At 38.4% G+C, this 24,076-nt stretch overlaps 2 protein-coding genes and 1 pseudogene across 3 annotated transcripts; 2 read left to right on the forward strand and 1 right to left on the reverse strand.

The window, feature by feature from the left end:
• Positions 1-673: 673 nt before the first annotated feature.
• Positions 674-20,131, forward strand: LOC110047579 (pyroglutamylated RF-amide peptide receptor-like). Of its 2 annotated transcripts, XM_089287610.1 has the most exons (6): positions 674-833; positions 15,446-15,599; positions 16,126-16,396; positions 18,167-18,418; positions 18,590-18,908; positions 19,439-20,131. In XM_089287610.1, the coding sequence occupies exons 2-6, from the start codon at positions 15,487-15,489 to the stop codon at positions 19,477-19,479; spliced, it is 996 nt and encodes a 331-aa protein (XP_089143736.1). In that variant the 5' UTR covers positions 674-833; positions 15,446-15,486; the 3' UTR covers positions 19,480-20,131. The 2 variants fall into 2 exon arrangements, with proteins under 2 accessions (XP_089143736.1, XP_089143735.1); XM_089287609.1 differs by lacking the exon at positions 674-833 and having other exon boundaries at positions 15,320-15,599.
• On the forward strand, positions 3,119-3,859 carry LOC110047537 (uncharacterized). The gene has a single exon (XM_020753285.2). The coding sequence runs from the start codon at positions 3,119-3,121 to the stop codon at positions 3,857-3,859; it is 741 nt and encodes a 246-aa protein (XP_020608944.2).
• LOC149114225 (uncharacterized) lies at positions 5,091-6,615 on the reverse strand (annotated as a pseudogene).
• Positions 20,132-24,076: the final 3,945 nt, after the last annotated feature.

Raw genomic sequence — 24,076 nt, forward strand, 5'->3', positions numbered from 1 at the left:
ATTAATTCAGTATCATGTGACCGGATCCTGCAAAGGGCCTATCCGCAGACTGTTGAATAACAGGAAATGCTTTGCAATAAAATGACACTATGCTTTGAGTTTTTCGTCATAATATATTTTTTTCCTTTCCTAAAATCCTACACTCGCGCGACAAGTGTTTTTACTTCAAATCCCGCATAATTAGGCAGCGCCTGATACTTGTTTTTGTAAGATTGATATTCATAGTATACAAATTTACCTCCAGAAATAGGTGACCCAGGGAAGGTAGATATTACAGCGTCCGCCGAACGTATTTTAGCTGCTAATTAACTAAAAGAGACCCGAGGAGAATTTTGAGACAGGGGAACATCGAACATATGCTAAACTTACATTTACTTGGAGTCTTGGAAAAGCTAATGATTATTTATATGGATCATAGCATTTCCGACTTTATATATTTCGAATCAAGTCTTACTCTTTAACATGTGCCTTTCTCAGTCTAACTACTTGCGTAGTGTAATTCTGAGAATGCAGAAATTCGAACGGTAAAATTAGCCATGTTTTTCTAAAGGTAAATAACTGAAATTAGTGAAACACTACTCGAAAATACAGACAGCTTTCAAAGTACATTTCTATCACTTTTCATGATGGTTATTCAAATAACATTTCCAACGGCAGGTGATAAGAAGATGGTCAACAAAAGTTATAGTGATACTTATAATTTTGATTATGATTAGTGAACTGTTGTTTTTTCAAGCTTCATTTTCTCGCAATGTACTCAGTGATGTCGGTTTGTTTTGGGTTGGCTTCAGCATTAATGCTAGACATCTCCGTCTCTCCGCCCGTTTCTAAAGGTAAGAATTGTTATTGTTTCATCTTTACTCCAAACCTTTAGACATGGTAATTATGGTTCGTCGAAAGTCAGAAATGTAACATGGTCGTAAATATTGTCTGCACAGTTTATTGTAATTTTTTTGTTTTGTTTTGTTTCTTTTTGTGTCATTGTGTTCCTTTTTTATGGGATGTAAAACATTCCTAACGTAATAATTTTGAAGCAGATAATAATTCTATAACATGTAACATTTAAAAAACACTCGTGAGAAAGCGTGGGCTAGTTGGAAGCTGTCAGTACTTCTATTATATCAAACAAAAGGTGTTGTTCCTTGTTCTGTTAGAAGATAATGAACGCTAGACCGTTCACAGCTTCCCCTATTTTTCAAAGCACACGCAAGAAAAAGGGAGCGAATCAAACGCGAAGCACACGGGGTTGGGGGCGATGAGGCGAGCGAATGAAGCCAAACGAAGAATACCAGTTCTCCCGCGACTCTATCTGCGCGTTCAAAAGATCGATTAAAAATACGAGAAAATAGAGGGCTGTGAACAGCCTAATCCACGCTTGACGTTTTTAGAAAAACTGCACGACGGGAACGCGTTCATCAGTTTTCTAGACCTAAAAGTGCATTACTCTGTTAGAAAATATAGGAACAACATCTTTTCTTACGTTTTGACGTAAAGAGAAAAAGCGAAGATATTTACAGCTAGGAATAAAAGGGGCAGTTATCGCGCTGGCAACGCAACATCTGGAACTCAGTATCCGAAAACTTCAGTTTAAAACTGCTGTATGTTCCCTCGCTCGGTCACTGAAGGTCTAAAATGTGGCCTCGATAATATATTTAACCTTCAGATGACGTCAAAAAGGTTACGCCTTTTATTTTCTGCCAAGTTCCTCTTTTGCCGCGTATCCGTAAAGCGAGCCGAGTATCCGCCACAGTTATACAAATATAGCATCAACTTGCATGTAGCTTTCCGAAGCCAACCGATATATTGCTCTTGTTCAGTTGCAAAGTTGTCGGCTAGCTAAGAACGGAATACACCGATAATCAAAGGCTTTTTAAGCCAACTCGTGATATTAAGAACAGATATTTTTCATGTACTACATATATGTGGGGAGGTCAAAGAGATTTGAGGAGATTGTAAGTTGCGTTACATAGCATACTACAATCATTAATAATTTACAGTCAAATAACCATTAATTAAGCTTATTTAGGGGAAACACTTGAACTGTTTAACCCGTGCTTAACCCAAAATAAACACAATAAATAAATAAAGAACAGAGTTTAAGGACGAAGCGATATTTTCTCCAGCTAAGGCTGATATGGCTAGTTTTACCCACGGTACATGTACAAACTATTTTCAACGACCGACTCTGGAAAGCTAGTAATTTCCGGCACCTTGACAGACGGACCACAAACAGACCGACTTGGTTTGACGTACAATAGACGAACCTCATACAGACCTGACTAACAATAGACGGATTTCAGACAGACCGCCTTAATTCACTAACAATAGACGGATCGAAAGTCACCAGAGTCGACCACCGACCGAACATTGAGAAACTTTACAGGAATCTCGCAGCTAATTCCACCACGGCTAAACTGACCAATATGTTTCAACTGACCAGACTTATAACACCATCGACTGACAAACTCTATTCACTTGACTCTGACGATAACTTTCGCTCAGGTTGTCGACACGACATGATGATGACACGTCAGTCACCGACAGCAGTTCTTTTCAGACGATTACACTATACGAACTAATGTTTCGTGAATCAGCAATGGCGTTTTTAGTATTTTCCACTTCGTTATTGGTCAACATTGCATTCCTTTTTCTGTATTTCCTAGTTCGAAAAACCTTTGCCGCTGTGCGACCCGCGCTCGACATATGACAAAATATTCAAAATGATCTGCAGCTGTAAACTCTTGGTCTTCGGCCATCGTAGCTTGATTGAAAATATAAAACAAACAGCGGTGATAAATATTTTAAAAACATGCATTTTATGAACTTGACATTTCGTATGCTGGTCAACATACATTTTCAAAAGTATGACAGCAGTGATGACAGCACTATTATTACGAAACCGGACAAAGGAAATGGTCATGGCATTGTTATTGTTAGCAGACTTGACCGAGGCAGTTGCTTTCTGATAACACCAAATTCAAACCATTGACACACGATCCCACTAAAGCTAGAGAAGAGAGCCTTTCTTCCTACCTCCGCAAACTACGAAAGGATGGAATAATTGATGACACAGTTTTCCAGAAGATTTTACCCGGTGGGTCTTCCCCGGGTGTTTTATATGGCTGAATCTCCCTTCCGCCCTATTGTTTTCTCAGTGAACACGTACAATTTCAAACAGGCGTCTTACCTTGTTGGAATACTTCAGCCGATATCCACCAATCAACATACAGTTAAAGACTCATTTCGTTTTGCAGACTGGGCTAAATCTTACAAACATCGTAATGGAATAATGGACTCTTTCGATGTCTGTTCGTTGTTTACAAATGTGCCACTCGATGAAACAATACAAATTTGTCTAGGCAAGCTGTACGTCCTTCCTGATTCCCCTGCAATACCTGGTCCTGTTTTAAAGAAATTGTTAGAGTTTGCCACAAAAAAAAGCCACTTTATCCTCGATGGTCAGTATTACGACCTGATTGATGGTGTTGCCATGGGCTCACCTTTAGGCCCCCTTTTGGTTAACATTTTCATGTGTGACTTTGAAGAAAAATGGATAACATACACCCCCAGGTTTCACCCTACACTTTGGTTTAGATATGTTGATGACACTTTTTCCATGTTTGACAGCAAAGACACTGCTAATGAGTTTTTGAAGTACCTCAACAGCAGTCACTCTCACACTCAAGAAAAGGGCAATAGCATCAAATTCACCACTGAATTTGAACAAGCCAAAGAGATTCCGTTTTTGAACATTCTTGTTAAACGCTGCCCAAACAACACTTTCATCACATCTGTTTACCGGGAGAAGACATTTACTGGATTCTATACGAAATGGGATTCATTTACACCACGCAAATAAAAAATCAATCTTATCCGCACGCTAACCTATCGATGCTTCCGTATTTGCTCTACCGATTCATTGTTACGATCCGCTGTCGAAGATCTCAAAAGGCGTTTGCTGCAAAATGGCTACCCTCAGGACATCATCACTTTTAATATCAATGATGCCCTGAACAAGAACAAGAACAACCCAAATAAACCGGTAGCAACAGTCCCCAAAAAAGATGTCATTATTTTATTACCCTGTATAGGTCTCCATAGCAATCATATAAGCGTCTAAAATCTTGTGTAAATCGTTTCTACTCTTTTGTTAATGTCAAAGCTATTTTTCAAAACACCCGGCGCATCAAATCCTTCTTCCCATACAAGGACCGTCTCAACCGATCATAATTATCCGAAGTCATTTATAAAGCTAGTTGCTGGGACTGCAGTGATTTTTACACAGGGAAAACGAAGCGAAAACTTCACGAAAAACGGAGCATTTCAAGGCACTTTCGAAACAATCACTCTTCTGCTATTGCTGATCACATTAAAACAACTGGTCACAACATCAAATGAGACCATTTTGACATTTTGGCGTCCGGCAAGACTGACTACCATTGTAAGGTTAAGGAGACCTTATTTATTCAGGAGTTACAGCCAGCATTGAATGCCAATGTCAGCAGTAAAAAGCTTTTACTTTATTAGGAAAGCTTTTCCATGTTCACTTTACAGACAGTTTCCGTCTCAAACGTCTTAAATTTCTACTGCAGATGTTTTTCTATCTAGGTTCCAGACCCCCATTGATACAGTACAAATAGCTTTCCCAAATTTTTATGTATACGAAACGTCAAATTCATAAAATGCATGTTTTTAAAATTTTTCTCACCGCTGTTTGTTTTATATCTTTAGCTAGCAAAATAAAGATTGACACTTCATTGTTAGTAAAAGAGTAGCATAATATGAGCACCTGATTCGCAATCCGAAAAGAATTAACTTTGACAGTTCAACTGGCACGGGCAAAGAAACAACAGCAGGAAAAACGCAACATACAATAAGGACCGGTGCATTCTATATTATTTACTAACAAATCAGCTAAAACAGGAAAATGTTGGCAAACTTCTTAATCCACACAAGTAAAAAAAATCAAATTGGTAAAGAAAGTGTAAAACCCAAGAGAACAGCACTTGCAATAATTAATGAATAAATAATGATTTGAGACTGTTGGAGCGATCTGTGCTCATAGTTCTTTAAAAAACGTTTAAGGCAGATCTAAAAAAGTATAATTGTCTCTAAATTTTCGACCGCCTTCTGCGGTCTTCTTCAGAGAATGATCATTTCGCGCGATTCACAGAATTTTAATAAGCTGGGACGTTATTGTTCGTTGCCCCCTAGGGAGGCAACCAGTGACGCGTAAACCCTTGGGAAGGGTGCTCTTTCATTTACGGAGTTTTTTTCTAAGAAAGAATGCAAGGATTCCAGAAACAGTCTTTTGTTCTTGCCGCTCACACCTGTTTCAAGAATGTTGGCGTAAATAGGATGTATATCGTAGCCGGTTTCCGCATGCTGTTTAATTGCGGAATTAACATTCCCATTGGTTCCGGGCTTGTGTTCGGCCCCCCCGAGATTTCCAATTTCTTCTGCTTTCCCCAACATACGTCAAAGAACATGTCCTACGGGTCACTTTGTACACAATGCCTTTTAATTGCTCTTTTGTCGGCCGGTCTTTGGGCTTTTTGAAAACATTTCCCAATGTTTGTACTGGTTTGAAAGCTGTCCTGATGTTTTCGCGGCTCAAAATGCGTCGAACACGTTCCGACACTCCTTTCACATATGGAATCGACGCGTATGCCTTTGGATTCTCCTAGGGTCTTGGTTGCGTGTTTGTTCTGTTCGATTCACCAACTGACTTGATGAAGCTTTCGGGATAACCAATAGCTTTTAGATCACTAATAACACGTCGTTTCTCGTTTTGTCTTTGCGCAGTTGTTGATGGAATGCATTTAGCTCGGTCCATTCGAGTCTTAACGACAGCTCTCTTGCTTTGCGCTGGGCTGTGTGAATGGAAGTCTAAATACTTGCTCGTATGTGTGGCCACCTCGATCTTACCATCCTCATTAACGGTGTTGTTCGTGTCCAAGAAGGCTATGCTGTTCTTGCCCATAGTTGTAGGCATCTCTACTGTAAACTGAATATTGGCGTTTATCGAGTTTAAGTGGCTGTGAAAAACTTCAACACCGTCCCTCTTAATACAAGCGTTCGAATCGTTGACATAGCGACGCCACCACTTTGGTCTGACGGGCGAAGTTTCTAACGCTTTCTCCTCAACTTCTTGCATTACAAGCTCGGCGATCACCGCACTCACCGGAGATCCCATGGCACACCCCGACACCTGTTGTATTGGGTTCCCTCGAATACAAAATAGCTGTTGTGCAAGAGAACGGAGAGTACATCCGAGACTTGGCCTTTGGTCAGCTGTGTGTGACTCCTCCAACCATCAGATCCCTCGAGTTTTCGTTGAATAATGTCTATAGCCATGTCGATTGGTATGAAGGTGAATAGTGAAACCACGTCAAAAGACACAATCAGTTCGTCATCGGCCACTTCCTGGTCATTTATAAACTCTGCAAACTGTTTAGCATTCTTGACAGAATACTCGGTTTCACTCACGAGGTGTTTTAGGACGGAGGCCAGGTACTTCGATAGCTCGTAAGTCGGCGCGCCAATACAGCTGTTTATGGGCCTCAGTGGTATCCGCGTTTCTGTGTTTTCCGGGAGAGCGAAATGATCGTCCATTTGTTGAAGTTCCACTTTGTGGATCTTAGGCAAACCGTAAAATGACGCTGAAGTGGACGTTTTTTAAAGAAATAATGATTTGTTATTTTCTTTTTTTATATAGTTGTTAAGTGTTTTTATGAAACTTGTAAAAAGACTAATTGCACTATTAAATTATTCTTAGGTTTCGTAACTTGTAAATAGACTAATTTTTAGATTATTCTTAGGTTCTATAATTTCTTTTTTAGGTAGTTGTCGTCTATTAGTAGAGAGTTCTTCCTCGGCTTAACACTTTTATCACCTTAATAAGCTATTTTTATTGTTATTATTCTGCACAGCCATTTTAAATCGCGATTTACATTCCACTCTGTTGATAGCGGAGCTCTTGCGTGCCGAAGGCACGCGAGTGGGGCTTCATACCTCTAAAAACTTGTGGTTGTCACGTAACCGTCCGTCCGTTCGTGCGCCAAGCTCAATACCTTGAAAAATAATATAGTAGCAGCATTACCATAGTTACATCTTTGACATTGGGCACCCATGTCGTGGTTAATTGACAGCTGTCAAAAAAAGGTTTCCGCTAGCTAGTATCACGAGACCATATCGCGGGCTCAGATTTAGAGCTCATCGAAGTCGCGTGTTTTTTTGACATTTAACCGCTGACCAAGTACTGTTTTTCCATTGGATCGCGGGCTCAAGTCAGGTTATTACTCTGGAGGAGAAGGAGGGACTACGTGCATAGACAATCTCGGCACAAATTAACCCCTGGTACGTTGTTGACTTTTCTGCTGACATATTCCTTGCAGAATCTTCTAGAAAGTCCGTGATATATTGCGCACGAACATTCTTCAATCTTGGAAAAATTGGTTACGCTTACTGCGTATAGTTTGTTAATTAACTGGAAAAAATAGCGAGACCACACGCTGAACAATTACACGCTCACTATTGATCATTTTTGGGGGTTTCTCATTTTTTTTCCCATTGTGGACAATTATTGCAATCAGGAATTCCGCTTTTATCTATATATTAAACTTACCCTCTTCCTGTTTCACGCTTTATTTTAAGAATGGCGTAGGACGGTGAGCGACTGACTAAACCCTGTTTTTAAAGAGAAATAATTTATATGCCTCTAACATGAAATTGACGCAGATGCTAATAACCTTTCAAATTATACCCCATTGGTACTTATTTTTGAACACCTTATTTTCGCGCTTTTCGTTGGTCAGTTGCAAAAAAACAGCAACCTCAAAAAACACCTTGCGAAAATTATAATATGCACGAAACTTCCCTCTGAAGATAAATTTACTAAAACTGTTTAACAAGCGAACGACTGATTATGTTTGTACGGGATCAAAAAGCTCCTGTCTGAAATAACGGTGTATTGATAATTCATTAACTCTGCGAAGTTTAAACAAATAAAACCTTTTTGGAGGTACGTTCGCGAAATTTGATGTTCTCTGTTTTCTTTTGCCGAATTTAATTAGTGCAAAATTACGTACCAATAAGGTAATTTATGGTAATTTTTTAAACTGTTTGCGTCATAATGTCGGATTTGTCATTTTAAAAAGGAAAAAGATAATGAAAACGTTTTCATTCATTTCTAAACTGTTGAGCTCTTTTGAGTTCCGTCGTAGCATACCTCACGTTTCTTGCAAATTCGCCTTCAGTTTTTCAAGGTAAGGGCTTTCTTTATGCTCTGTGTATAAAACCCAGCCTTTTCGTGATATCACTAGCATAGATTCCACCTTTACAATTGGGTTTAGAATTCCATACGGTTTAAAATGGTGGTCACTAGATATTGTTTTAAAACCGTCTTTACTTTTATCCACAACAGGGAAACCTTAACGTATATTAGAAAAGCTCCGAATAAAGCATAAACTTCTAGCGATTATTATCATGTCCATTATATATGAACTTGGAAGGGCACAGAAAATTCTGCCTGAATTGACCCAGCGATATGCCGAGCGGGTTTAAATTTGCCCCTTTGCCTAGAAGACAGAGTATAGGCAGTTCCCTGTGGCTTGTGTGATATGTTCTTATCATTCATTCAAAAGATAATAAAACCTATAATCTTGCATTGGAAACCCCAAAAAAGATCGTGCAAGAGTTTTGAGTAATGAAGATAGTTTCCCTGCTTCTTATGTTAATGTTGGCTGAATTCAAATACGTGATCGCATGATCAGAGAAAAAGGACATCTGCTTTTCACGAGTCATCGTTATTAAAAATAGGAACAGGAAAAATAATTACTGACCTACTTTATATATCCAAACATATGTGGTAGAGACTCGACCGAGTTTTCTTAAATTAAAAACATATTTTACCTACTTGATTTGAGGAAAAAGTTATGAATTTGACCTACGTTTGCTTATTAAAGCAGATGTGTTAGCGCGGAAAAGTTATGCACTTAAGAGTGCCTGCTTGTAAAAATCAGACGAATTCTTAATTTCGCAGCAGGGGTCGAAAATTCGATTTCGCTCATATTGTTATGGTAGATAGGCTAGGGCATGACAAAAAACTACTGGATAGCTTTTTTGGCAAAATATCCTTTTATTTCAAAGAAATATGCGAATAACCAAATTCCGTTAAAATCGTCATTTGACGCACCATTTTGTTAAGCAAGTTTGAGAGCCTCGCATGAAAAACCACATTATTCTTCCGTCTTTAAAACACTCAAATATTTTTATAAGTACTTTGTGAATATAATTAATTTTTATAGAGCACTTTGTGAATATAATTAATTTTCACCATGTGCGAAGCCTTCAAATGGATTAAGCTTCTGGTGGTTGAATCGCAGAAGGATGGTCTACAGATTCCTGTAAAAATTTCTTCGGGCAAATGATTGTGAGCGACGTGAGAGCTTTTCAAAATACGTCAAAAATGCAAATATTTGACCATTCCCTCGTCAAATTTCAATTTACGGGTTAGACGTATATGTTAGCATGCGCCACATGACTTGACCTATGTTAAGTTGAAATAGACACAGAGCTGATAATTTCGAAATGTTCTCACCTCATTTGCTGTAAAAGGCAGGTCCAAAGCCGATTTGACGTGTTTCTCGCACCATTCGTCGCACATAAAGCAGAAGTTTGCTTTTGTCTACATAACGTCCGATGTACATCGCCAACTGTCAATTTATTTAATGGTCGAATACCATGAATCTGTGGCCCTCCTTCGACACATATGATCACCACTCCATCTAAGTCAAAAACGGCTGAGTCATTTGTAGATAGTTGCTTGCTTTGCACTACACCAAAATATTACGTTTGATCATCATGGCTTGATGGCTTGAATCCTTGTTTGCAGCGGTTCCTTGTTCGTCACGCAATGCTGTCATCCCATTTTAGGGGGTAGGGGTAGGACAATTTTTATCCTAATACGTAAGGCTCCGCAAGGCTTGGAACCACTGGAAGCAAACAATCCTGTTGAGTCTGAAGGGATTAAATTAAGAAATGAAAAGAATGAATAGTTTACCATTGCCCTTGTTGTTATCTCTTACTCGACCACCACTACCTACATGCCCAGCGTAATACTGTAACGCTAAACTCATACCTAGGTCTTTTCGCGATGCGCAATTATTTTTGGCTTACATGTAATACAGTGGACTAGCCTCGGGGAAATGGGTGGTAACCGCTTAATGGGGCTCGCCGCTTAAATAGAGGCTGGTGTACCTTGAATATTTAATTTTTCACTATCGGGTTATAAATTTCTTGGTAAACATGGAGTCAATTCCAGACAATTATGATAGACGTGTATTTGAATTATCACTCGTCATGCACCTTCGATTTCAGACTCTTTTCTGCCATCGCCCTTTCCAAAACAAAGTTTTTAAATTTTGGGAAATAATGATTTGAAGAAATAATAAATTTAATAAATAATGATTTGTTATTTTCTTTTTTTATATAGTTGTTAAGTGTTTTTATGAAACTTGTAAAAAGACTAATTGCACTATTAAATTATTCTTAGGTTTCGTAACTTGTAAATAGACTAATTTTTAGATTATTCTTAGGTTCTATAATTTCTTTTTTAGGTAGTTGTCGTCTATTAGTAGAGAGTTCTTCCTCGGCTTAACACTTTTATCACCTTAATAAGCTATTTTTATTGTTATTATTCTGCACAGCCATTTTAAATCGCGATTTACATTCCACTCTGTTGATAGCGGAGCTCTTGCGTGCCGAAGGCACGCGAGTGGGGCTTCATACCTCTAAAAACTTGTGGTTGTCACGTAACCGTCCGTCCGTTCGTGCGCCAAGCTCAATACCTTGAAAAATAATATAGTAGCAGCATTACCATAGTTACATCTTTGACATTGGGCACCCATGTCGTGGTTAATTGACAGCTGTCAAAAAAAGGTTTCCGCTAGCTAGTATCACGAGACCATATCGCGGGCTCAGATTTAGAGCTCATCGAAGTCGCGTGTTTTTTTGACATTTAACCGCTGACCAAGTACTGTTTTTCCATTGGATCGCGGGCTCAAGTCAGGTTATTACTCTGGAGGAGAAGGAGGGACTACGTGCATAGACAATCTCGGCACAAATTAACCCCTGGTACGTTGTTGACTTTTCTGCTGACATATTCCTTGCAGAATCTTCTAGAAAGTCCGTGATATATTGCGCACGAACATTCTTCAATCTTGGAAAAATTGGTTACGCTTACTGCGTATAGTTTGTTAATTAACTGGAAAAAATAGCGAGACCACACGCTGAACAATTACACGCTCACTATTGATCATTTTTGGGGGTTTCTCATTTTTTTTCCCATTGTGGACAATTATTGCAATCAGGAATTCCGCTTTTATCTATATATTAAACTTACCCTCTTCCTGTTTCACGCTTTATTTTAAGAATGGCGTAGGACGGTGAGCGACTGACTAAACCCTGTTTTTAAAGAGAAATAATTTATATGCCTCTAACATGAAATTGACGCAGATGCTAATAACCTTTCAAATTATACCCCATTGGTACTTATTTTTGAACACCTTATTTTCGCGCTTTTCGTTGGTCAGTTGCAAAAAAACAGCAACCTCAAAAAACACCTTGCGAAAATTATAATATGCACGAAACTTCCCTCTGAAGATAAATTTACTAAAACTGTTTAACAAGCGAACGACTGATTATGTTTGTACGGGATCAAAAAGCTCCTGTCTGAAATAACGGTGTATTGATAATTCATTAACTCTGCGAAGTTTAAACAAATAAAACCTTTTTGGAGGTACGTTCGCGAAATTTGATGTTCTCTGTTTTCTTTTGCCGAATTTAATTAGTGCAAAATTACGTACCAATAAGGTAATTTATGGTAATTTTTTAAACTGTTTGCGTCATAATGTCGGATTTGTCATTTTAAAAAGGAAAAAGATAATGAAAACGTTTTCATTCATTTCTAAACTGTTGAGCTCTTTTGAGTTCCGTCGTAGCATACCTCACGTTTCTTGCAAATTCGCCTTCAGTTTTTCAAGGTAAGGGCTTTCTTTATGCTCTGTGTATAAAACCCAGCCTTTTCGTGATATCACTAGCATAGATTCCACCTTTACAATTGGGTTTAGAATTCCATACGGTTTAAAATGGTGGTCACTAGATATTGTTTTAAAACCGTCTTTACTTTTATCCACAACAGGGAAACCTTAACGTATATTAGAAAAGCTCCGAATAAAGCATAAACTTCTAGCGATTATTATCATGTCCATTATATATGAACTTGGAAGGGCACAGAAAATTCTGCCTGAATTGACCCAGCGATATGCCGAGCGGGTTTAAATTTGCCCCTTTGCCTAGAAGACAGAGTATAGGCAGTTCCCTGTGGCTTGTGTGATATGTTCTTATCATTCATTCAAAAGATAATAAAACCTATAATCTTGCATTGGAAACCCCAAAAAAGATCGTGCAAGAGTTTTGAGTAATGAAGATAGTTTCCCTGCTTCTTATGTTAATGTTGGCTGAATTCAAATACGTGATCGCATGATCAGAGAAAAAGGACATCTGCTTTTCACGAGTCATCGTTATTAAAAATAGGAACAGGAAAAATAATTACTGACCTACTTTATATATCCAAACATATGTGGTAGAGACTCGACCGAGTTTTCTTAAATTAAAAACATATTTTACCTACTTGATTTGAGGAAAAAGTTATGAATTTGACCTACGTTTGCTTATTAAAGCAGATGTGTTAGCGCGGAAAAGTTATGCACTTAAGAGTGCCTGCTTGTAAAAATCAGACGAATTCTTAATTTCGCAGCAGGGGTCGAAAATTCGATTTCGCTCATATTGTTATGGTAGATAGGCTAGGGCATGACAAAAAACTACTGGATAGCTTTTTTGGCAAAATATCCTTTTATTTCAAAGAAATATGCGAATAACCAAATTCCGTTAAAATCGTCATTTGACGCACCATTTTGTTAAGCAAGTTTGAGAGCCTCGCATGAAAAACCACATTATTCTTCCGTCTTTAAAACACTCAAATATTTTTATAAGTACTTTGTGAATATAATTAATTTTTATAGAGCACTTTGTGAATATAATTAATTTTCACCATGTGCGAAGCCTTCAAATGGATTAAGCTTCTGGTGGTTGAATCGCAGAAGGATGGTCTACAGATTCCTGTAAAAATTTCTTCGGGCAAATGATTGTGAGCGACGTGAGAGCTTTTCAAAATACGTCAAAAATGCAAATATTTGACCATTCCCTCGTCAAATTTCAATTTACGGGTTAGACGTATATGTTAGCATGCGCCACATGACTTGACCTATGTTAAGTTGAAATAGACACAGAGCTGATAATTTCGAAATGTTCTCACCTCATTTGCTGTAAAAGGCAGGTCCAAAGCCGATTTGACGTGTTTCTCGCACCATTCGTCGCACATAAAGCAGAAGTTTGCTTTTGTCTACATAACGTCCGATGTACATCGCCAACTGTCAATTTATTTAATGGTCGAATACCATGAATCTGTGGCCCTCCTTCGACACATATGATCACCACTCCATCTAAGTCAAAAACGGCTGAGTCATTTGTAGATAGTTGCTTGCTTTGCACTACACCAAAATATTACGTTTGATCATCATGGCTTGATGGCTTGAATCCTTGTTTGCAGCGGTTCCTTGTTCGTCACGCAATGCTGTCATCCCATTTTAGGGGGTAGGGGTAGGACAATTTTTATCCTAATACGTAAGGCTCCGCAAGGCTTGGAACCACTGGAAGCAAACAATCCTGTTGAGTCTGAAGGGATTAAATTAAGAAATGAAAAGAATGAATAGTTTACCATTGCCCTTGTTGTTATCTCTTACTCGACCACCACTACCTACATGCCCAGCGTAATACTGTAACGCTAAACTCATACCTAGGTCTTTTCGCGATGCGCAATTATTTTTGGCTTACATGTAATACAGTGGACTAGCCTCGGGGAAATGGGTGGTAACCGCTTAATGGGGCTCGCCGCTTAAATAGAGGCTGGTGTACCTTGAATATTTAATTTTTCACTATCGGGTTATAAATTTCTTGGTAAACATGGAGTCAATTCCAGACAATTATGATAGACGTGTATTTGAATTATCACTCGTCATGCACCTTCGATTTCAGACTCTTTTCTGCCATCGCCCTTTCCAAAACAAAGTTTTTAAATTTTGGGTGGCTGCTTAATAGGGGTAAAGACAATATAATGAAACCCTTATCGGAACGACCAAATGGTGGCCGCGGAGGTAACCGGTCAATAGGTGTTTTATTTACAATATTTTACTGACAATAATTTTAAACTGTATTGACAACAGACCTCTATTTTCTGTTACAAACATACCAATGCCTCGCCACTAAGCAAACAAAATACGCCAAATAAAATGGCATGGCGAGGGCTATTTACTCCCGTAATTACTAATTAACTTTAGTCTGTTTTTCTCACGAATTAGACACGTTGTGATTTCCTATTTTCATTTCAGCTAGTTCTTGCTTCATGGATCTATGATTTGTTTATGGCGATTTTTTAGTGAACCAGGCACTAGCTTAATCAGCTGTTGTCTGAAACATTAGAACGTACAACAAACGTGATTTGGACCGAGGCCACGTACACTATAGAATACGATTATATAAATATACACATATTATTATATATATGAACAAACAGAGAACAATGATTAAATTGTTTCACTTATCCTGAGAGTGCTCTATACAAAATAAGGTTAGAACATTTCGAAATTATCAGCTCTGTGTCTATTTCAACTTATTATAGGTCAAGTCATGTGGCGCATGCTAAAATATACGTCTAATCCGTAAATTAAAATTTGACGACGGATGGTCAAATATTTACATTTTCGCGTCGCTCACAATCATTTGCCCAAAGAAATTTTTACAGGAATCTGTAGACCATCCTTCTGCGATTTAACCACCAGAAGCTTAATCCATTTGAAGGCTTCGCACATGGTGAAAATTAATTATATTCACGAAGTATTTTTAAGTGAATGAAATACACGTCTGCGAAATTTAATTATTTTGCACTCAAAAAGATAACGCAACATTCCCTAAAATCAACCCAGTAGATATGTAAACATTGCACAAAAATATTTGAGTGTTTTAAAGACGGAAGAATCATTATGATGTGGTTTTGCATGCGAGGCTCTCAAACTTGCTTAATTAAATGGTGCGTCAAATGACGATTTTAACGGAATTTGGTAATTTGCATATTTCTTTGAAATAAAAGGATATTTTGCCAAAAAAAAATATCCAATAGTTTTTGTCACGCTCTTGCCTATCTACAATGAAAATATAAGCGAAATTGAATCTTCGACCCTTGCCGAGTTATTTTCCATTTTTATGGACAGGAACTCTTAACAATCAAGAATTCACCAATTAATCCTTATAGTTTCATCTTATCCAGCAGGCCGAGAGACCGTGTAACATCGTCAACAATCTCTAGTCATGCTCCAATCATCTGGCATTGCCATAGCGACGGTGCACTCCGTACTCGTTGTCATAGATATCGTAGGAAATTGTTTCGTCTGTGCTATCATAAAGAAAAATCAAGATATGAGGTATGTGGACACTAAAATATCACCGCCATTTTGAGACGCTGATGACGTTTCACACTGCAAGTATATATTCAAGAAATAAAAAAAAAATGGCTAGCATGTAAGATATTTTGTCTGGCAGCAAACAAGATAGGAAGATTGAGACAACTCAAAAGAGAATCATACAGGTCTACGTAATTATAAGCTGCAATAATCGCACTGAATTATCCACGCGTCTAAGGTAGTCGCGAATTTAAATCTCCCTTTCCATTCCCACAGAGAAAAAAGATAAAATTATATGCTTGAATGGCAATCGAACCATGACCTATGTGATACCAGTGCAGTGCTCTACCAACTAACCTTTCAAGGCAACTTGGAGCCAGTCACATTGAAAGTTTATAACATACCCGTAAATGGTGAAGAAATGCAAGTGAATATTTGAATTAAGGATCAGATATCTGAATCATTACCTTGGGAAAAGGCCAATATGAGGCGTTAAATCTCTTTCCCTTCATCTTCTTAGATCTTGACATTGTTTGATATTTCACAGGACTCCAATCAACTACCTGCTTGTTAACCTGGCTGTGGCGGATATTCTATACGCTACGTTTGTAACACCAGACACTTTCCTTAAGCTCGCTTCCACCCACCCAGGCGGAATGACGGGTACTGTTTTATGTAAATTCATAACGGGTGGAAACCTCGCATGGGTTGCTGGAACCTCCTCGGTAGTAACTTTGGTTGCAATTGCCGCTGAACGATATTATGCTGTAATCTGTCCTATTGGTAACATTGGCAAACTTACCAAGTGTAAACTGAAGGTGTGTCACTATTAAAGTTAATTATTACTAACTATTATTGTGGAGGCGCGGTGGCGTCATGTCTAGTACACTCGACCCCGGATCGAGCAGTCCGGGTTCGATCCCTGGCCGGGGACACTGTCATCTGTTCTTGGGCAAGAAACTTTCCTCGGACACTGCTTCTCTTCACCCAGGTGTATAAATGAGTACCGGCGAATTTAATGCTGGGGGGCAACCCTGCGATGGACTAGCATCCCATCCATGTACTTGAAATCATTAGATTCTTGGGTCTCCTTGTACTCGAGGAACTCTTTGATACCTCCGTATCAGTTACCTCTCATGTCATGACATAAAGTATGTTCGTTAAACCAGGATACCCAAAAATTGAATTAAAACTTTACAAAATTCTAGGGGAAAAGACAAATTCTAAAAAAACGACCGTATTCATTTTTAAATGCAGAAAATGTAATCAAAGTGGAAAAAAATGCATCGACATCTTTCAGTACGGACTGGGCCGATGCAGTAGTCGCAAGATCAAAAGGTTGCACAAATGATAGCTAGTGGCCATGAGAGCATCGTCATGGAATCCTTTCCTCCGTAAAGAACTTTTTTAAGGCTTCAAGACGGGACTTTAGATCTAAATAACCAATACATTGTGGTGACGTTTTGTTTTCTTTGGCAATTCAACTTTAATGCCACCTACATTTAAATTGGACAAAAAAGGCTTAAAGGAGCTCGGTCACGGCATTTTGAGTTATTTAAACCGCGTACAAAATTACATGTAACTCGAAGGAAACCTGAAAACGTTTTGCTTTCTTTGGCAATTCAGCTTTAATGCCACCTACTTAACAAATTGACGTCAGTTGTTTTTATGCGTCTGTCCTCTTATTGATGATAAATTGAGTCATAACATTGTCAAAGTGGCTGTGGAACCACGAGCCGCAGGCGAGTGGTTCCGCAGTGAACTTTGACAATGTTATGACTCAATTTATCATCAATAAGAGGACAGACGCATAAAAAACTGACGCCAATTTGTTTTTTACAATAACAAGACCCCAAAATGGTCAATTGCCGGGAATAAATGAGGGAAAAAGACGCCGTAAACTTGCCGTTAACAAAGATAAGTTAATTCTTTTCAAAATGACGTGAACGTTGTCAATAGCTTTTCTCGCTTTTTGATTGGCTTCTTTAAAAAGTCCATAAAATCTTATTGGTTGAAAAGTTGACAGTTTGACAGCTGAATGTTGAACTTGAAAGCTTGCATAAATTAAAATTTTATCGGTACGTACTTTTATTGATAATAAAAATGAGCCAATCAGCGCGCGAGAAATTAGACAGTTATTGTAAAAATCTAAATAGGACAAAAAAAGGCTTAAAGGAGCTCAGTCACGGCATTTTAAGTTACTTAATTAATCCACGTACAAAATTACATGTAACTCGAAGGAAACCTGAAAACGTTTTGTTCTCTTTGGCAATTCAACTTTAATGCCACCTACTTTAAATTGCACAAAAAAGGCTTAAAGGAGCTCAGTCCCGACATTTTGAGTTCTTTAATCCACCTACAAAATTACATGTAACTCGAAAGAAACCTGAAAACACCAGTTCACTAACATAGTTAAACACAAAAGAGGTAACAATAATAAAGCATAAAGGAACAAGAATGGTCAAGGATGGAGAGGATTAGCACGGACTGAAAACGACAATCTTTAAAATTAGCCTAAATTGACTTTTTAAGATGTGCAAACCGTGACATAGCTATATAAGTCCTTTAACAATAACCATCTGTTTCAGGTGATCATCATTGGGTCATGGATCTTCTCATTAATTTTCAACACACCAATGTTCCTGATGATAAAAGTAGAGGGCAATGCATGTGTGAACGTCTGGGTGTACGGGGACGACTGGATACCCAAGGCTTATGATTTGCTATGGTCAGCCATGGTAGGTTTGGCTGTGGTACTGATGGCTGGTTTGTATTCCAGAATTGTGTACACGCTGTGGTTCAAACGCGGTCGCGAAAAGGAAATAACCTTCCAACAGAGAGTAAGTATTAAGAAACAAGATCAGTACCTGTAGGTTCCACCTACAGTACGTGTAAGTTCCTTACATGTTTCCTGTTTGCAGGCCTCCAGGGACAATTTATATACGTTCAAACTCCTTACCAGATTCAGTTGTCACTTCATTTAATGAATTTACATTTCCCTTTATACACAGGGCATCCTGCGAGTGCGGAAGCGAGTCACCTTGATGGTTTTAACTATCACTGCCATTTTTGGAATATGTTGGGTGGCTGACATCATTGCCCACAGCATAGATTATTACACATCTCTCAGCACCAGTTATTCCGCATACGCCGTTATACATACGCTGGTACTGTTCAATTCCACTGTCAACCCATTTGTGTACGCTCTGCTAAGCCAAACCTTTCGAGAGAAGTTAAAGGGAATGATATTCTGTAGGTTTACCGGCTCCAAGAGATTCTGGAGTACTATTACGAGAAAACCTATGGGTGCGAGAAAGACGTCAGAACATGGTAAGAATAAGGAGCGAACAACGAAGCAAAAGTCTTCCGAATGGAAGCAGGAATAGCCTTATACATGAAATTCATCCTCTGAAAATTATGACAATTCTGCGTTATCAAGTTTGTCAATCCCTCGTATGTTATCGAGGGAGATCAAATATTTTAGACTCCTGTCACACCAAAATCGTCCAATAGGTAGTGAAGAAAGAATATGTCACCTGTGCAAATAGTTTTAGCTAATGTTGTTGAAAAATAATTCTGCCGATGACTTGTTGGAAAAAAAATTCAAAACGACAACTAATAGTGGGAAAAAGTCTCAACCATTTGTAACACCATACCACTAGTAAGCCAGAAAAATTCGAATAAATTTCTTGCTCCTGTCTGATGTTTTCGTTAGTGTAAATATTTCAGATCATTTCAAGATAGTAAAAACATTTGCAAAAGACACATCATTATGAGTGCGTTACAGATGCTAGAATGTACTAAGCATCATGTAGATCTAATGGCTTTTCATTTCTTTTTTATGTTTTTTTTTTTTTCAGAAATGATTACAGATCAGCATGTTGAGGCTGGTGTCCTGTGAACTTGGCAGTGGTGGTGTGTCCAACCCGTGTACATTTGCTATTCTGAATCAGTGATAAACAGAATTAAAGCGTACTGTAATTTCTTTAACATTAGCATTTGCATACAACATTCACAGTCTCAGTTCAGTGTCATCAGCACTCTTTCAAAATGGAAATGACAATGAAACAGATTATTAAAGATTACTTTATTAAATAATGTCTGTACGTCGTTCTACCTAGATAAAAAATACTCCTTTACAATGTAAGAACTTTAGTCTACCAGTAGTTAGCTTAACTTTGCTCATTGCTATTTTTAATTTTTTTGTGTGTGCATGTGCATGTTTGGTTACTTTGTGTCAAACAGGAAGGGATCATAAAATATTTGTAAGCTTTTAGAACCATGATAAGCAAAAAGGATATGTCAGCTGTGTTAGAGGGATGTGGGAGGGATTGCAAATTATGCTCAACTTGGTTGTATACGAAATATATTGTAAATAATTTGGTATCTTAGGTAGTTTTAAGGAAAATGCTGTGGTAAGTTATGAATTTTAAAGTGTTTACGTTCTAATTTTTAAATGATTGTTAATAAGATTGTATTTAATCTGTGTTCCCAATTAGTGCCATTGGCGCTAGAACGACCAGACACTTTAATAAAGGACATGTATATATGAACTCTGTTGTTATTGTTGTTGTTGTTGTTGTTGTTTTCTGAGTTCAGTGGCTCCTAGACCATTTATTTTTAGTAATATTAGACATAGAAGTAAAGTAACCCTCCCCCCGTCTCTCTCTCCCTCTCTCATCACCCCCACGTCAAGTTTTACAAAAGTGATTAGAGGGAATATAGCATTTTGACCTAAGATCTTTGCCATGATCATTCACTCACCAAACCAAACAATCTGTGCCAAGTTTGAGTGAAATCGGTGATTTGAGATGTATCACCTCCTGCCTGGTTCTGCCTGTCTCTACACGTTGCTTCTAGCCTGGGTAGTCATGTTGTCGTGTTTTAAGCCCGCACCTAACTTGCAAACTCGTTGAAACCGATTTTGAATGCCCGGCTTAGTCAATCGAACACTTGGTAATTCAACCTCAAGAGCTCCATTGTGTTCGGTTGAATAAGGGTTCGATTGCTGAACGTTCGATTTTGTTCGATTGGCTACAGATTTTGGTGAGTTTGATTGTGTTCGATTGCCAAATCCAATCGAAATTAATCGAAACATTAAAGTTTGATTAATAATTACCCAACGTTCGATTGATTACATCGGGTTTAGTGTTATATCGTTACAGCGGTTTTCAATTGAGTGTCCAAAGTAATGAGGCAATTACTTTGGTTTTGGTTTTGGTTTTACTTCGGTTTGAGATTGGCTGAGTAGTCTAATTGGTAAGTAATTCGTTTGGGTTTGGTCTTACGACACTCAATTGAAAACCATTCTAGCAGCGCATTGATTATAATTATTCGTCAACGTTCACATGACTTGTTCGCTGCCTGTTTATCTAACTTACTAGACACTCCAAAAGCGTTTACTCGGGCTTTGTATCGCAATTTGAAAACGTACTTTATAAGTATTGTATACAAAAACACAAATAAAAGAATCAAAATATTTAACACGATAGTTAAACTTAAATTGGGTGTGTATCCTCCTCACCCAATTTCTTGTAGTTCGCTTCACCTTCGAAGTTCTGTTCATGAGGATCCTAAAGTTTTCTCAACATCTGAGGTTTCGTCTCAACATCATAGTTTGTTGTTAAGTCAGTACCCATTTATAGTCTTGTCGGTGTTTCACGTAGGGGCCAAACCACCCCCCTAATGTTTCATGAAGGCTACATTTGCTTGGTTTATATATTTCTGAACCAAGTTTGGTAGGTGAGCTTTCTTTGTTCTTCAGTTTATTTTAATTTGAAAGTTGTGACAAAATGTCAGATTATGACGTCATAATTGATGACGTCACCAAAACGTGCTATATTTTTTTGTAAAATCTGATAAAAAGATTATGTCATCGGAAAGGCCTTGATCTGAGGAGTAAAATGCCGGAAACCGTTTTTTGCTATGATGATTATTTTTCGAGATATGGCAAGTTAAATATTTTTTTGTTGTCCCCCCCGGAATTTGCTTAACCATACTGTCCTTCTTAAGTCAGTCTCTCTGGTTTATTTTTTTCAGTTTTAATCTAGGAAGGCTAATAATCTAGAAAAATAGAAAGCTTGATGTTGTCAAAAATCGTATGGTTTTAGAAATTTGATTTTCGGCTTTGTTAGGATAGTATAAACAGTAAAAAAGCGGGTGACGTCACAGGCTATGACGTAACAAAACTAATTTTAACGCAATAACACTAGGGGGATAATTTTTTATCCCGATTTTCTTCTTTATTTTTGCTTTAGTCATCTGGCACATCACATGTGCAACATAGCTGCATTTGCTGGAACAAAATTACGGCTCCAATTTGGGGATTTTTCTCAAGGGGGGCCCCATATTTTGCAGAGTTATTTTTCATATTTAAAAATGCCATATTTCATTTAATTTTTGCAATAAGGACAAAATTTTTTCAAGTTTCAACTCCCCTTGATGTGCTCTTTCGAACACATTGTAAAAAATATGCATGTTAAAAACTTGAAAAGTAGCAAAAAACATGACGTCATCACTGTGACGTCACAACTTTGACATTTACTGACATTTCTCACGTAAATATAATTGGCAATAGGTCTCCTGCTCATCTGCCAAGTTTGGTGCAGAAAGAGTCAATGCTTTTTTAAGTAATGCGAAATAATGTGAAATACCCAACAACTGACGAAACATTTGGGGGGTGGTTTGGCCCCTACGTGTTTTCGTAGTTCGAACTGGGTGTCTGGAAAACCCGAATGGCGAATAGCGAATAGTCGCGAATAGCGAACAGCGAATAGCGAACAGCGAATAGCGAATAGTACGAATAGTGCGAATAGTGGCGAACAGTCTCGAACAGTGCCGAATAGTGGCAAATAGTGGCAAATAGCAGCAAATCGTAGCAAATAGGGTACCCAGTATCTCGCAGTCAACCTCGCAGCAACGTAGGATGGAATTTTCCCGCTAAAAAGCACAGACGCTTATCAGGACAAAAGGTGATTCTAAACGTAATTTCTTCTGTTTTAACCGCTGCAAAAGCGTACATACGTCTTTATTAGGTTATCCTTGTGTTTTCTGTTTTCTTAATGTCGGCGATGGACAGCCCTAGCCTGAGTCCGGAGAAGAAAAGGTAATAAATTCACTGAAATTCTGTTGCTTATTTGGATAATTAATTAACGCAGGATATTAGATCTGAAGCGGTGAATTTTGACGACTATTCGTCACTATTCGCCACTTTTCGCGACTGTTCGCCACTATTCGCAGTATATTTGAGACTATTCGCACTATTCGGGACTATTCGCTGTTCGCTATTCGCGACTATTCGCTATTTGCTATTCGGGTTTTCCAGACACCCGTTCGAACTCATTTATAGTTCATCTGTTATCTCGTGGGAACTAGTATGAATTTTGCTAATTTAGCTGGCTTTCAAGCTATAGAAAGTGATGACTGTATAAGGCATGATTCTTTCCAAAGCTTTCCTCTCAAAACACAGCGTCATGTTGTTCACGAAGAGAAAGTACACGAGTACCAAGCTGTCACAATTCTCATCCCCAGTTTCCTTTCTCTACGCTAGGAAGCCTGGGACTGTGATTTCCCATTTGACGACCAAGACAAAACGGCTCTCATTTTTAGGCCCCGTTTATACGAGTCCGGACAAATTTTTGCACGGACAAAAACTTGCATGGTTCCACGATGCGTTTCCACGGGATCGGCGGAACTGGACGAATATTTGAACGGCTAAGTGTACAATTTTGGGACCTGAAAAGTGCAGGTCAACTTTTTGACGGGCACGGTTCCATATTTCGTACGGACTCGTGTAAACACCCGAACCGTGCAACTTTTTGCTAAGATAGCGCGGTTAAGGTCTGGAATCTGGTAATGTTTTGCCTTGTTCCTTACCAAAAATGAAACATTTTGTTACATTTCGTCCCTGGTTGTTGCATTTTGTTGAATTTGAGGCCCCGTTTACACGGGTCCGGACAAATTTCTGCACGGACAAAAACTTGCACGGTTCCACTATGCGTTTACACGGGACCGCCGGAACTAAACGAATTTTTGAACGGATAAGTGTGCAAGTTTGGGACCTGAAAAAAGCAGGTCAACTTTTTGACCGGCACGGATCCATATTGGTACGGACTCGTGTAAACACCCGAACCGTGCACCTTTTCTCTCAGATAGCGTGGTTAAGGCCTGGAATCTAGTTATGTTTTGTCTGGTTGCTTAGCAAAAATGAAACATTTTGTTACATTTTGTCCCTGGTTTGTCACATTTTGTTAAATTTAAGACAAAAGAAACAAACAAAAGCAAATTACAGATATGAGGAGACGAAGTTTAACTTAATCCTCTTTAGTTTGTTTTGGATTCGGTCTTTGTTGAAGCTTCCTGACGCCTTGGTACGTACGTCGGGGAAATTTCTCCTTGTCGTTATCAGGGTATTTTTCCAAAAACATTTGGTTACGTCTTCGCACTTGCTCCTGACCGTTTCCCTATCAAGTCCTTCTCCTGCTTTACCTGCTTTGTAG

This window comes from Orbicella faveolata, unplaced genomic scaffold (assembly GCF_042242905.1).
Source record: "Orbicella faveolata isolate gen_17 unplaced genomic scaffold, um_ofav_v1 contig_14, whole genome shotgun sequence".
Classification (NCBI taxonomy): Eukaryota; Metazoa; Cnidaria; class Anthozoa; order Scleractinia; family Merulinidae; genus Orbicella; species Orbicella faveolata.

Coding starts and splice junctions, on each gene's coding strand:
- LOC110047579 (XM_089287610.1), top strand. CDS start 15,487: ATGCTCCAATCATCTGGCATTGCCATAGCGACGGTGCACTCCGTACTC. Junction 15,600..16,125: donor AAGAAAAATCAAGATATGAG/GTATGTGGACAC, acceptor GATATTTCACAG/GACTCCAATCAACTACCTGC. Junction 18,909..19,438: donor GAGAAAGACGTCAGAACATG/GTAAGAATAAGG, acceptor TTTTTTTTTCAG/AAATGATTACAGATCAGCAT.
- LOC110047537 (XM_020753285.2), top strand. CDS start 3,119: ATGGCTGAATCTCCCTTCCGCCCTATTGTTTTCTCAGTGAACACGTAC.